A 12,513-nucleotide genomic window follows, 5' to 3' on the forward strand; every position below is an offset into this window, starting at 1 on the left:
CCTAGGAAAAAAATTGAATTTGTGCTTCTTTTTGTATTGTTTTCTTTAATTTTTTTATTATTTCCTTACCTGAATTATCACTATATAACGCGCGCGCTCACAAATTCGCCTTCAAATTCACTTTTAAATCATGGAGAGCGCAGGGCAGAAAGATTTGGTATCGCTGGCGGGTCATGCAGCCACAGTGTCCGAGAGCCACGAAATGGAGGTCAACCCCCAAGGCATCACTACCACAAAGCCGAGCGACCCAGCACCAGCCCCAGCCCCATCAACCCCCACCACGCAGCAAACCACCGAGCCCAGATCCACCTCAACCCCGCCCAAGACTGCAGATAAAGTCACCACCACGCCAATGAAGAAAAGCGGGCTCTCTGTGGCCGAGCTCCTCAGCGAGGCAATTCCAGGCGCGACACCCGGCAGACAAGCCGGGCCCAAGTTCCGATGCGTCTACCCGCCCTGCGACAAAACGCAAAGCCTCATAGTCGAGCACTTTGGATTCCTACCGATTTCCTTCATCGACGAAATCATCAACGCCGCCAATGACACGGTGTATCGGGCAACTGACGGGCTGAGCAAGTTTGTCGAGAAGGAGCAAGGCACGAGCGAGGCGACAAGCCAGGCGGTGAATAAGGCGGAGACTTTGCTGGAGCACGCAGTGGATAAGAACTTTGATAAGTTTGAGCTGTACACGCTGCGCAACCTGTTTAATATTCCGAGTGGGTTGGAGGATTACGTGGAGATGCCGCATCGGCGGGTTGAGCCTTTGGACGCAGAAGCGGTGGGGGCGGGCACGGAGGGCGAGGCGGAGCTGGACGCGAGGCTGGAGCGGGTGCGCAGACAGCTGGAGACGCAGAATTTGCTGAAAACCAGGCTACGCCATGATCTGGCCAAGGCCGAGAGAAGCGTGCGGCGGCTGCGCGCGGTTAATGAGAGACTGCGCATTGTGGATATTTCCAAGAGTGCAGTGGAAAAGGATGAGGCGCTTTTTGTGACGGCAGCAGAGGTCCGTGGGAGCGAGGCGGAGATGGTGCGGATGACGGAGCAGGTGCGGGAGCTGAACTTTATTGCTGATGGTAGCGAGGATCCGGCGCTGGCGGAGCTGGCGGAGGTGCCTGGAAGAGACGTTTATTTGGCACGGATGGCAGACATACAGGTGGCTAAGTGGGAGGCCGCCCAGGTAAAGTCGCAGTCGCGGTCGCAGTTGCCAGCTGTCTGAACGAGATCAGAATTTATTTTCTTCCCTCCTTGGCAGGGGGCCTGCATGGTGGCCAAGCAAATAGTGCGACGTTGTTTGAGAGTGGTAGTGGTGGTGAGAGTGGGGGCGAGAGTGAAAGTGAAAATGAAGGTGCACCAAAAAATGCAAGGCTGCAATTTCTTTCTCTTTTTCTTTATTCCTCTTTCTTTTCTTTTTATTTTTTTTACACTTTGCAAATTAGCCAGGCCTGCTTGTAATATTTTTCATTCATTTTCAAACCCCCCTTCTTACTTTTTCTTTTCTTTTCTTTTCTGCTAATTCCAGGCTGCTAGCTTCATAATGGAGCAAATTCGCTATGTGAAAATACCACTTGCCGAAACCCGCACAGACCCCGACACCCACGTGGAATACGCCCTGAACGTCCAAGGCCCAGTGCGCTCATGGACCGTCTGGCACCGCTACAATGATTTTTTGACCCTAGCCTACGAGCTAAACCGAGAATTCCCAAACACCCCCACTCCACTCCAGCTGCCACCCAAAACCCTCACCTCGTGGTTTTCCAAAATCACTACAGTCACCGGCAACATATCCGGCAGCAACAGCAGCAATGGTGGCACCAATAGCAGCCTGGAGTTTATCGAGGAGCGGCGCCACGCTCTGGAGCGGTACATCCAGGGTATGATAATGAGCGAAGATGGCCGGTGGCGGGAATCCGCGTCGCTGCAAAGGTTTCTTGCGCCAGTGACCAAGGGTGCCAAATACCTGGCAGGCAAAAACAGCCCCAAGATGAGTACGCGCACGGGCTCAGAGACAGGCTCGGCGGATTCCGATATGGGCTGGGTGACTCCAGCATCCTGGCTAAATGAGCACCGCGATGCTGAGCAGATCGTGCGTGATGTTAGGCAGAGCATACTGCGGCGGGAGAACGCGCTTACGAGAAATGAAGTATCTGTGTCGCACCAGAGCTTGCTGCAGGCTAAACGGCAGTTGGCTGATTTAGGCCGGGTCCTGAAGGTTTTGGAGCAGGGGCTGGAACAGACCAAAGGTGGGCTTACAGCGGGCGAAGTGTTGAGACGCCAGGATATGGTGATGCGACTGGTGGAGGAGCGCGCTAATTTGTCGCGCATCGTTATGGGCACCAGTGCTATGTCAGGGAGCGGCGAGCGCGCGGCGCTTTTGAGCGGCACGTCGTTGGACAATAATAATAACACAAGGGTACTTGGCAGAGCCGGAAACGGTAATTCTTCCTTGGAGTCGAGGAATCAATATGGTAATGCTGGGGCAATGACAGGGCGCTCGAAGGGCTCTTTGCAGGAGGATGGATCCAATGCTGGGGCAGCGGCTAATGGGTCGTCGCGAGTGGTTTCTCGGAGTCGCAGGATATTCGGCAATAGCAATCCGCCGCAAGAGACCAATGAGACCCGCGGGCTTGATAACAAGGGATTGCTGATGCTTCAGACGGATAGGATGCGGGAGCAGGATCAGGTTGCTGCTGATTTTAGTGCGCTGCTGCAGAGACAGCGCGAGATGGGCGTGGCGATTGGGAATGAGCTTGATCTGCAGAACCAGCTGCTGACAGAGCTGGACCAGGATATGGACCGGACTGGAAACAAGATTTCGACTGCCAGACGCCAGGCCAACCGGTTTACATAATCTAGAAGGATGCCAAAAGAACCTGTTTTGCACTCGAGTCAACTCTTTTTTAGTAATGTTTAAAATCAGCAATATAAAGTATATTGATGGAATAGGCAATAGCGAGAAAACATTGGAGACTTTGAATTTATAATTGTTGCAAACGCTTTTGGCACTCAGCGTCTCAGTGGAGACCGCGACCTACGTCTCAGTGTATTTTTGTCAAATCCTCTGTCGTCGTCTCTCAACCTTTCCCTCTGTACCTGCTCCTGCAGCATGATCTCCTCAACAGCAGATATCTTCTTGGGTGCTGCTGGCTTTGGAGCCAAACCCAAAGAAGCGCTTTTATCATCCACCGGCTCAGCTTTTTTGCTAACAGAAGCAGCTGCAGCCGCAATCTTAAATGGATTAGGCTTTAATGTCAGCTTATTTGCCTTTATCAGCCCCGTAGATCTGCCCAAAAGACCCCTCCCAGGTGCCTTCTTCCACTCAAGTTTAATCGGCTGATCCGCACTCTCGCGCTTCAACTCCGTAGCCTCCGGCTGTTTTTTCGAATCCTCCAGTTGTGCAGAGTTTTCCATCTGTGCTTTTTTCGCGCGCTCAATCTGCTCCTGAAGCAACCTATTCTCACGCTGCTCGTCGTCCATCTCCTGCCTCTCTTTCTTCAGAATCGCCGCTTTGCGCGCCAACGCCTCATCACTCGTGTCAATCCATTCAATCACCCAGCCGCGCTCCGACTCCTCTACCCTGCACTTCCCCCCCTTCCCCAAATACATGACAAAATCCGATAACGTATCCCACTTGGTCGCATTCATATGAAGATGCTGGCGGTCGGCTACAATCTCCTGATATACCTGGTTAGCGTGTACTTTTTTTGTCCCGTAACGGCGGGATAAAATTGAAATAAAGGACTGCTCGAATTCTTGCGAGAATTGCTCCATGTAGCGCTCGGGGTTTTCTGCAAAAATACTCATTTGTCGTTGGTGGGATTCTGACGCGCAGTGGCATTTGAAGCCGTTTTGGTCACGACATTGCTTTTCGCACATTTGGCAGTACCATCGGAGACGCTGAAGGCCCTTGGCTTTCATACGGTTCGCCACGTCCTTGGGACTCATGAAATCGTGCTTGCCCATTGTCGCTTAATAATATATAAAAATGGAATGTGTGTATGTTGATTATGTGGGATAAATGAATATATAAAGTAAATATGGTTTGAAAAGTACACTTTGCGATTGGTCTTTTTTAGTTTTGTGACCAACGTCGGCGCTTGAAGTTGAATTTTAGCATTATCAAGCCCAGCCATAATAATGTATGGGGATTATAATGTGATATGTTTATTTGTGACACTATATATTTTAATACAAAATAGTAATAAAACAGAATTAGTCAGGAGTAACGTATTATATTATAATACGGCCTTTCCACATAATTATGATCATAAAAATAGGTGATTATATTTATGGCCACATTTAGTTTAATACCAATATTACAATTCGATCTGAGCCTGAGTCATGCTCGCCCTGCGAACAATTAAAACCTGGATTATGTTTATGCCAGCTATATTTGTTTACATGTTGAGGGGGAAAGAGCTACATGAAAGTGAAGGTGAATAAGGAAATGTGACTCGGGGCCAGCTTTTTTTCTTCTTAGAAGTCTCAAAACTAGATGTACCTCCAGCGTCTATGCCAGCGCTTCAGATTTGGGTAGTACAAAATATATTCTGACATGTAGAAGAAAAACAGCACGGATACAGCTTAATAGCAGAATGGTCATTTTTAAGCAAATAACATTATTAGTCAGGCGCAGATGGGGGCATGAAGTATCAAAATGTGTTATTTAAATATGTGGGACTTAATAAAAAACGATTTTATCAAAAGCCAAGCAATACGATGCGGTTGGTTTAGGCAACCAAGAAACTCCGAAAGTGCACCCAACATAAAATTAAGCGCAAGTATCCAGGTTAACTTTTTTTACTAAAAAAAGATTGTCCCGTGCCTGCTTTGCTCTTTTTTGTTATGCCTGTAATAATTTGTTTGTGCTTATTCAGAAGTGACAACCTGCGCGTGTGCTGGGTTGGGCTGGGCTAGGCTCAGTTAAGTTTTTCTGGGTTAAAAAACATTTGTCAAAAAAACACTACCCTGTCCAATAGCTGAATAATTATGTATAGCTGCTGTTTTATTTACCCTTAGTCTCCAGATTAAAATATACTACATTGTTTTTATTAGTAGTAGTAGATGACCCACTTGAATATGGCGAATAATACAAGCCCAAATTTAGTTCTTTTAAATTATTATCCTTCATGAATTTCCTGACCAATGTTTTTTTGTTGTTTTCATAATCAAATTTAGAACTTTTAGAATCTTTTAAATAAAGAACGTACTTGCATAATTCAACATGTGTTTTGCCAACTGCAGTCTTCTCAGTTTCAATCAAATATCCAAAAATGTCGTACTTGATACTTTCAAACGTTGTATCGTCATTAATAAGGGAAGTGTACAGTGCGCCTTCCATAGCTCCGCAAAAATACTTAATTGTTGCATGGTAGTCTGGGTCATTGATAGGCTTTTTTTGAAGAGCTTCATTAATGAAAGATATATACAAATAAATAGAATAATATAAAAGTTTGGGTGGTGGGTGCAAAAAGTTATAATAATGCGGGTTGAACTTTTGAGAAAAGGGCACCAAGCCCAAGCTGTTTATATACGATTTGCATGCACACTGGCCTACATTAACATGAGAAATGTATGCCTGCATTTTGTTTTGACATTTCACTTGGTTTACTCTATATAGGAATATCACGTGTGTTCGAAAATGCAGTGCAAAGAAAAAACAAACAAGAATCTTCTTATTTCAAAATTGGACATTTTTGTACAAAAGACCTTCTCCAAATGCTTCATGTCACGCCATGCTCCCAGTCAAGCGAATTGGTCCGCACTGATACATGCATTCGAATGTACGATGTTGGAATTTGCTTCCAATAGCGTATTTTAGAAGGTGCACTGTATGAGTGTGTTGGCTGCAAAAAAAGTACAAATGGAATATTGTGCTTCTCTAAATTTGTTTTGTTTTATGCCGAGCATTCGCATTCAGTGAAGAGATAAAATCGCAATGTCAACCTAATGAGGCAGAAGCAGCAGATATGTAGACAAATTAAAAACACAAGTGAACAGCAAGCAGAACAATACAATACAATTAGAAGCAGCTGAAAAAGATTACTTTTGGCCAAGTAATGCAATGCAGTGCGGCCGGCGCAGGCAACCAAACTTCTGAAAGCCTGTAGAATTTATCATACGCATATATATGAGAGTGCAATCGACAGTGCTAACACCATTACATAGTCTATTAAATAAATAAAAGCCCGAATGTGTAAGCAGAACCTAGGAATCAATTTTAAAGCTGAAAAGTACTGCTTGCTAATATATTACGCGCAAAGCCACAAACCCTAAATCTTTAACAAAAATAGTTTTTATACCACAACTGGTACTATTTCAAGCTTGGAAGTATCAGCAGTTGACAATTAGCTTGTCAATTAGGATTACTCACTGGGGGGTTGGCGCAATGGTAGCGCGTCCGCCTCCAGAGCGGAAGGTTGTTGGTTCGATCCCTGCACCCCCCAGTTTTTGTACCTTTTTCTATTGATTACTTATGGTCTGCTGTTTATTTGCATCGACTGTTACTATAATGATAATTGTGCTGGCTATAATATATTAATAAAAATGAGACTACGAAAAGAGCTCACTATCCAGAAATTACTGTGTGCATGAAGTATCAAACATTTCACGCGTTTATAATGTCACGTGACTCTGCCCCCATTTTTGGGGTTACATTTTAGCTGCCATGATTGATGCAGAGTCACCAGAAAAGAAAAAGCTCAAAAATGCCTCATAGCAACCTTTATTTTTTATGTGTTGGCTAATAAAAAACTTGGCCTTCATTGTGAGAAGAAAATAAAAAACAATGCCATTATCCACCTCATACTCGCACTGCTACCAATGCCAAAACAAAAACATTACTGCTGCTACTTTGTTCTATTCCGGCTCAGCCTAAACGTAAGCCTGGCAATTTTTTTTACAAAAAGTCAATTATTTTTGGCTGCAAAAATCCATGCCGACAGATATCAACTTTTTCTGTACACACATGGTCTGCCCACCAGCGACCGCGGTTTAAAAAAAGCATTGTAAAAGTGACCGCTGATCAATACGTGCATATTTTGAAACATTATGATGGATATTTGGATATTGCCGATCCTTGAATAACATGTATATGAAGAAGGCATTCTTTCGCCAAAAAAGGGGGGAATATAAATGCAACAAGAAAGCCCTCTTGAAACTTGTACTCCGCTCCAGCCGAACCCGAAAGAGACGACCTGAAAAACATTTTTTTGTGAGGGGCAAAGAGGAGCGCATTTATTTTCGCACAGCTTAGCACAGCACAAAACAAAAAATGGCAGAAAAATAAATGCTAGGCATCTCCCGCCCTGCTCCTTCCACCATCTTTCATCCTTGTTTTTTCCTTTAACATCTCAAGCAAAGTTTTCTTCAATACCACCCACACACATCCCTCTCCAACATCAACACCAACACCAACACCACCATCACCAGCATCAGCACTACCCAAATAACTTGTCATTTTTAAACACACCCGCCATCCTCTTGCCTTTACACTTTTTTTCCCGAGTGTTTTTTATTTTTGCGCAAAATTATTTACCACATATCCTTATAACATATCCCCTATATTGTTTTATAACATCTATTATTCTCCCACCTTTTTTGTCTCCTTTTAGTCATTTTTTTGATTTTCCATTCTTTTAAAATGGCCTCTATCAGCGTTGTTTGTACTGTTATGTGCACGATCATTTCCACACGCCATGGCCAAGGTCATGCAGGCTTTGTTGCCCCTGCCGCCATAACTACTGAAACCCTCAAGGATGTCAGCACTCACATGCAGAGAAGACAAATGCTCTGCATCACCTATCAAGCTCCTTTCAAGGCCGAGACCGCTTTAATTGATATGCAGGCTGCACAGTTGAGCGCCGAGAACAAGCTGCTAGACAGCCAGACGTTTGAACTTGCGGCTACTCATGCTGTGGCCGAGCCCACCCTGCGCTGCGTCTTTGAGGTACCCGCCGCCTTCCCCATCGAGCCATTCACCTGCCCTGAAATGCCACACGTCAATGTCCAAGCCCTGCGCCCCTTTTTGAGGGAACCTTTTCTATCTTCAACCCTTGCACCTGTCCTGACGTGTCGCGCCAGAGTGCAAGCCTTGCGCCGCGTTTTTGAGGCAACTGATACCCAGACCAACAACAGGCGTAAGAGGGTAGATAATGTCATTTATCTGGCTATATCTGCCATTGCCCAGGTCTGTGCGGCTCGCGACCGGATGGAAACTCTTTGCGGACGGATGGCCTTGTCGCGCGGATAGCTAGTCAGACGTATTAGCATAATCACTGGACAAAGCACCGAGATACGCACACGCGGAAATGAGCTTAAAAAGTTGAACTCCGAATTGGTCGCTCTGCAAGTCAGGTTGATACTGCGCGCAGAATAGGCAGATGTAATCTGTGCGGCTGGTCAGAGGTCAATTGGCAACAGTCCACAAAGCACCAATGCCGCCAGCACTGCCATTAAAATATCCAACAAGCGGCGACACAAGTGTACATAACACAAAGGCTGCTGTCAGCAGGGTTGTTTTTGGATACCCGGCACAAGTGCACAAAGCACAAAGGCCACTGCTAGCCGTCAGCAATAATGGGCAAGGCACTTACCAGGCTTTATTGATGGCGGGGCAAGCACCTGGGCATGGGAGCCGTACTGGATCCTATGCCAAGGTCAAATCAACCCTCACCTTTGCGAACCACACGACTTCATCTTTTTCATCTTCATTTTTCTTACTTTCAAATTGAAAAACTCTAACCAATTGAAAAAAGAATACTGCTTGAATGAAAATAAACGCGAGCAAAAAATAAATAAAACAAAATTAAAAGCACTCAGCATACCCACACATAACGGTATGTCTTTTCAATCTATGCCAGCATGGGATACGTTATATGGAGGGCAACCAAATGGTCAATAGTTAGTATGGCTCTAATATTCTAGCTGAGGCTAATGTTTAGTTATGTTGGTTTGCTATCATTTTGGTTGTCAATCGATTCAAAGCCAAAGGATCTCTTTTCATTGCTAATGATTTAATAATATTTATTGAATTTTATTCTTCCAATATAATGAATGCTACTTTTCATTTGTAAATTAAATGGCGCGGCTATTGTCTCAGATATTATGTTGTTATGCAGCCCGAGGAGATGTAATTAGATGCTGAGGTTGAAAGTTGTGAAACAAGTTTCCATCTGCATGCCGATTGATAGGGGACTAATTGGACTATGCAGGAGTAAATTAGTGAGTCATAATAATGATGCCCAGATATGCTCCCTATTTTGCAGTTTACACGTATAGGCGCACATATGCAAAAACCACAACATTGACTTGCCAAGCTACCAGTCTGCTCGCAGAAGAAACAGTTTCCGCCAATGGAGTGCAAAATTGAAAAGGTGCACAACAAAGACAACGAGACACATATATAAGATGAGGCCGGCCCTAGTAGCATTTTAGAAATATCAGTAATAAATCCTTTTATAAAATCACCCCCAATTTTCTAACACTACAATCATAGTGCTCCTTACACCACCCCTTTTCATAACAATCTATAGAGCAAGCAAGTTGTAGGCGCACATAACCACGGCATACATGCTGTCTTCGCAATGCAAACAGCGCAGCTCATTGGACACCTTGACCAGGATGCAGCCGGCAAGCCCAGCCTCTGTTGGCAAGCGCCACGCACACTTATCGACAACCACAGCATACAACGCATTGGCCTCCTTCCTGCTGTATTCCTCCACATAAAGATCGTGGATTCCGGCGGCAGTTGGCTGCATGACGCGCATTACCAGCCAGGTCATGCACTCGGTCTCCAATGGCATAGTTAACACAGCTAGCGTTTTTGCCAACATCGGCAGCATATATGGGCTATCAACAGTGTCTATTGAAAGATCGCACATTATAAAATGAGCACTGGACTTTGCATCTGGAAAGGACACTGGTGCCACAATGTTCTGTGCCATATGATGCATCGGCGAGACAAAAAAACTACCCTGAGCGTTCATGAAGCACAGTAGCAGTATGCATGTGGTTTACTGGGCAGCAGGAGGCAGCATTCAAAAGGAGTGGCAGATACATGCACTAAAAGCAGTCAATAGAACTTGACGACATCCAGCGCTGTCGTGTTTTTGGGTATTCAAGCAGCACAGCCTTGAACTCATGTGGCAACTTTTGCAGCAGCAAAAAAATGAGTTTGGCATAATTGGCACCATTAATTTTTGTCATGCAATACGTGATTTACAGCCTTGGCACTGCTGTCTCTGGCTGCAGATTCGGAATTCCTATCAGAGTAGATGGATATTACTGTCGCTGTCTATACTGTGTTGGCCATCCCATGCTTTTATGCCGTTTGGCTGCCACACTGCTGGCCTGTATGATCTCATCAGCAAAAGTGGCAGATGCTGGCTGTTACGCTAAAAAAATATATTGAACAAAATGAACTAAAAGAAAGCCAAGGGATGAACAGCCTCCATTGTTAATATTCATTAGTATTTATGTGTGTATGGATTCCCGCATATCCAAGTAAGGAATTAACTAGTGATTGATTAATGAATCAATCGTTGGAGACAAGCCGCAATTCCTTGTATCACACTGTGCATGTCGCAGATGCATTAGGTGCTCACTGGAAGCTTTACGTGCAGTGGCCAGCTTGAATACCAATGCTGGCATTCATTGGTAGCAGGTGCTAAGTGTGGCCTTGAGCAAGATAGTGCAGAATTTGAGCTGTTCGACTGTGGTGGTGACTGAGCCACCATTGTGTAATGCTGACAAGGACAACACAGCCTCTGTCATGGCCATGAGATAAGCACATTCGTCCAGTACAGCCTGCACCTTGTTGAACCTGGCCTGTAACTCGGTGACATGGCAGCACTGAAGGCAGCCCTCAGGGTTTTGCTTTTGCTCAAGCTCTATGACAAGAATATCCTGATGATGGCTGGCTTTGTTCCTATGCATGGTGTCAATACATAGTAATATGTTCGGTGGCAGTTAGCATGGCCTCAACCACAGTGACTGTTTACTTTGGCCGTGGCTTGGGGCATGTGTGGGGAGTCTCTTATGCATGTACCTTGAAATAAGCAATGCATTTATTGCACCTTTTTACTGTGTGTGTTGGGTGGACAGCTTTAGCCTGATGTTTGGCAGCCAAGACCTTGGTGGCATCCCCAAGTGAGTGCATACGGCACTATGCAACCCTGTGCTTGGTGGCCACATCAGCAAGCCTGGTGGTGAGACCGGCAAACTGTTCCTTCATCTGCGTTATGTGTATACCCATGTTTATCTCCATATGCATCAATTGCCCTTGCTCCTGCTTCTGATCCAGATCAGCCTTGTGCAAAGCCAGCAACCCAGGGTCCTATATTATCTCCTTCTGCCAATTGATTAGCCCAACTTGCTCGTGGGTGCACCTTGCCTGGGTGCTCATGACTTTGGCTTTGGTTGACAAGCGGATGACATTGCACAAGATGCACAGCAACTTGAGCGAGTTATCTTTTACCTCGACCTCATGCCACAGCTGCTTAATTACTTTGCCCAACACAGCATCCAAGATTACTGAGCTCAAGATCTTGACGACCAACCTATTGGTTGCACTCAAAGTGGACGACAAATTTTGATTACAAACCCTGGCTAAATCATCAGCACTTACTACATGTTATGCAACCAATAGCACCATGCGCGCATTTGCTTTGTCAGAATCACTAAGTGCAGTATTGAAATTAGCTATATTGTTTTAGACAACACCAAAATAATCACTCTAGACCAGATATGCCCATTGCTTGCTGCCTTTTCGCAGCAGCCGGCGTTTGCCCAGAATACTTGTTTTGTCTTCATTTGGTTGCCGTTTCAGTTGAATGATTGGTTTGTTAAGGCGTATGTACAGGTAGCTGCGTCAACTGGTGGAGGCCTGGTTGTTGGTCGCAAATGTGCGAGGCAAGGGAGCCTTTGGATTTACTGTGGTGCCACACTTTGTGCTGCCACTGCAAGCGAGCTGGCCAGGCGCTGAATCAAAACGGCACGCGACCTTGAATTAGTTCTCATTATTTTCCATTTCTCACTCTCTATTCTAGAAAATTGAATAAAGAAATAAAATGAAAATGAAAATAAAAAGCAGCTAAAAAAAATTCAATAGGGAATTGCAGCAATGAGAAATCAGAGCGTTGCCTTGTTTAATATTGGCATTGCTCATTTTATTTGCGCTATTAAACGGCATTTGTAGTATTTACAAAAAAAGAGGGGAAGCCCAAGATGGAATTGTTTTATACACTAAGGTGACTCTGAATGACAATATAATAACACGGTTTATCACGATATCTGACAAAAAGATCCATGATGTTCAGACGATCCACAGGGTGTACAGAATGCGTCATTCAGCGCGCTCTCGCTGGCAAGAAAGTAAACAGGGTATGGTTGAGGGTACATGCTACTAGTTGCTAGTTTTCGGCAGATGGCTGATGGTAAGTGGATGTTGAATTAAAAGATCGTGTTTTAATATACCAAAATATTGTGAATGAAAAGGTGGAATTATAGTAATATAAA

At 44.9% G+C, this 12,513-nt stretch overlaps 6 protein-coding genes and 1 non-coding gene across 7 annotated transcripts; 4 read left to right on the top strand and 3 right to left on the bottom strand.

Moving 5' to 3' along the window:
- Nucleotides 1-24: 24 nt before the first annotated feature.
- Nucleotides 25-1,375, top strand: BX661DRAFT_83427 (Mis12 protein-domain-containing protein). Its single transcript, XM_051539511.1, has one exon. It carries the CDS (start codon nucleotides 131-133, stop codon nucleotides 1,214-1,216), a length of 1,086 nt encoding a protein of 361 aa, XP_051393584.1. The 5' UTR covers nucleotides 25-130; the 3' UTR covers nucleotides 1,217-1,375.
- A 159-nt stretch (nucleotides 1,376-1,534) lies between these two features.
- Nucleotides 1,535-2,848, top strand: BX661DRAFT_141123 (Phox homologous domain-containing protein; the record flags this gene model as incomplete). The annotated part of the gene is made up of 4 exons (XM_051532876.1): nucleotides 1,535-1,768; nucleotides 1,829-1,936; nucleotides 1,982-2,432; nucleotides 2,604-2,848. The coding sequence occupies 4 exons, from the start codon at nucleotides 1,535-1,537 to the stop codon at nucleotides 2,846-2,848; spliced, it is 1,038 nt and encodes a 345-aa protein (XP_051393585.1).
- Nucleotides 2,849-2,938: 90 nt separating this feature from the next.
- On the bottom strand, nucleotides 2,939-4,170 carry BX661DRAFT_179341 (domain of Kin17 curved DNA-binding protein-domain-containing protein). Its single transcript, XM_051535168.1, has one exon. It carries the CDS (start codon nucleotides 3,958-3,960, stop codon nucleotides 3,004-3,006), a length of 957 nt encoding a protein of 318 aa, XP_051393586.1. The 5' UTR covers nucleotides 3,961-4,170; the 3' UTR covers nucleotides 2,939-3,003.
- Nucleotides 4,171-6,371: 2,201 nt separating this feature from the next.
- Nucleotides 6,372-6,443, top strand: BX661DRAFT_t37. Its single transcript has one exon. It is a non-coding gene; the product is annotated as a tRNA-Trp (tRNA).
- A 1,196-nt stretch (nucleotides 6,444-7,639) lies between these two features.
- Nucleotides 7,640-8,248, top strand: BX661DRAFT_197059 (uncharacterized protein; the record flags this gene model as incomplete). Its single annotated transcript, XM_051538096.1, has 1 exon — nucleotides 7,640-8,248. The coding sequence occupies one exon, from the start codon at nucleotides 7,640-7,642 to the stop codon at nucleotides 8,246-8,248; it is 609 nt and encodes a 202-aa protein (XP_051393587.1).
- Nucleotides 8,249-9,524: 1,276 nt separating this feature from the next.
- Nucleotides 9,525-9,941, bottom strand: BX661DRAFT_197060 (uncharacterized protein; the record flags this gene model as incomplete). The annotated part of the gene is made up of 1 exon (XM_051538097.1): nucleotides 9,525-9,941. The coding sequence occupies one exon, from the start codon at nucleotides 9,939-9,941 to the stop codon at nucleotides 9,525-9,527; it is 417 nt and encodes a 138-aa protein (XP_051393588.1).
- A 706-nt stretch (nucleotides 9,942-10,647) lies between these two features.
- On the bottom strand, nucleotides 10,648-11,401 carry BX661DRAFT_197061 (uncharacterized protein; the record flags this gene model as incomplete). Its single annotated transcript, XM_051538098.1, has 4 exons — nucleotides 10,648-10,848; nucleotides 11,099-11,128; nucleotides 11,171-11,332; nucleotides 11,369-11,401. The coding sequence occupies 4 exons, from the start codon at nucleotides 11,399-11,401 to the stop codon at nucleotides 10,648-10,650; spliced, it is 426 nt and encodes a 141-aa protein (XP_051393589.1).
- Nucleotides 11,402-12,513: the final 1,112 nt, after the last annotated feature.

This window comes from Kickxella alabastrina, assembly GCF_025024165.1.
Source record: "Kickxella alabastrina strain RSA 675 chromosome Unknown BX661scaffold_5, whole genome shotgun sequence".
Taxonomy (NCBI): Eukaryota; Fungi; Kickxellomycota; class Kickxellomycetes; order Kickxellales; family Kickxellaceae; genus Kickxella; species Kickxella alabastrina.

Bases quoted from the DNA above. Each gene is read 5' to 3' on its own strand.
- BX661DRAFT_83427 (XM_051539511.1), top strand. From the start codon at position 131: ATGGAGAGCGCAGGGCAGAAAGATTTGGTATCGCTGGCGGGTCATGCA.
- BX661DRAFT_179341 (XM_051535168.1), bottom strand. From the start codon at position 3,960: ATGGGCAAGCACGATTTCATGAGTCCCAAGGACGTGGCGAACCGTATG.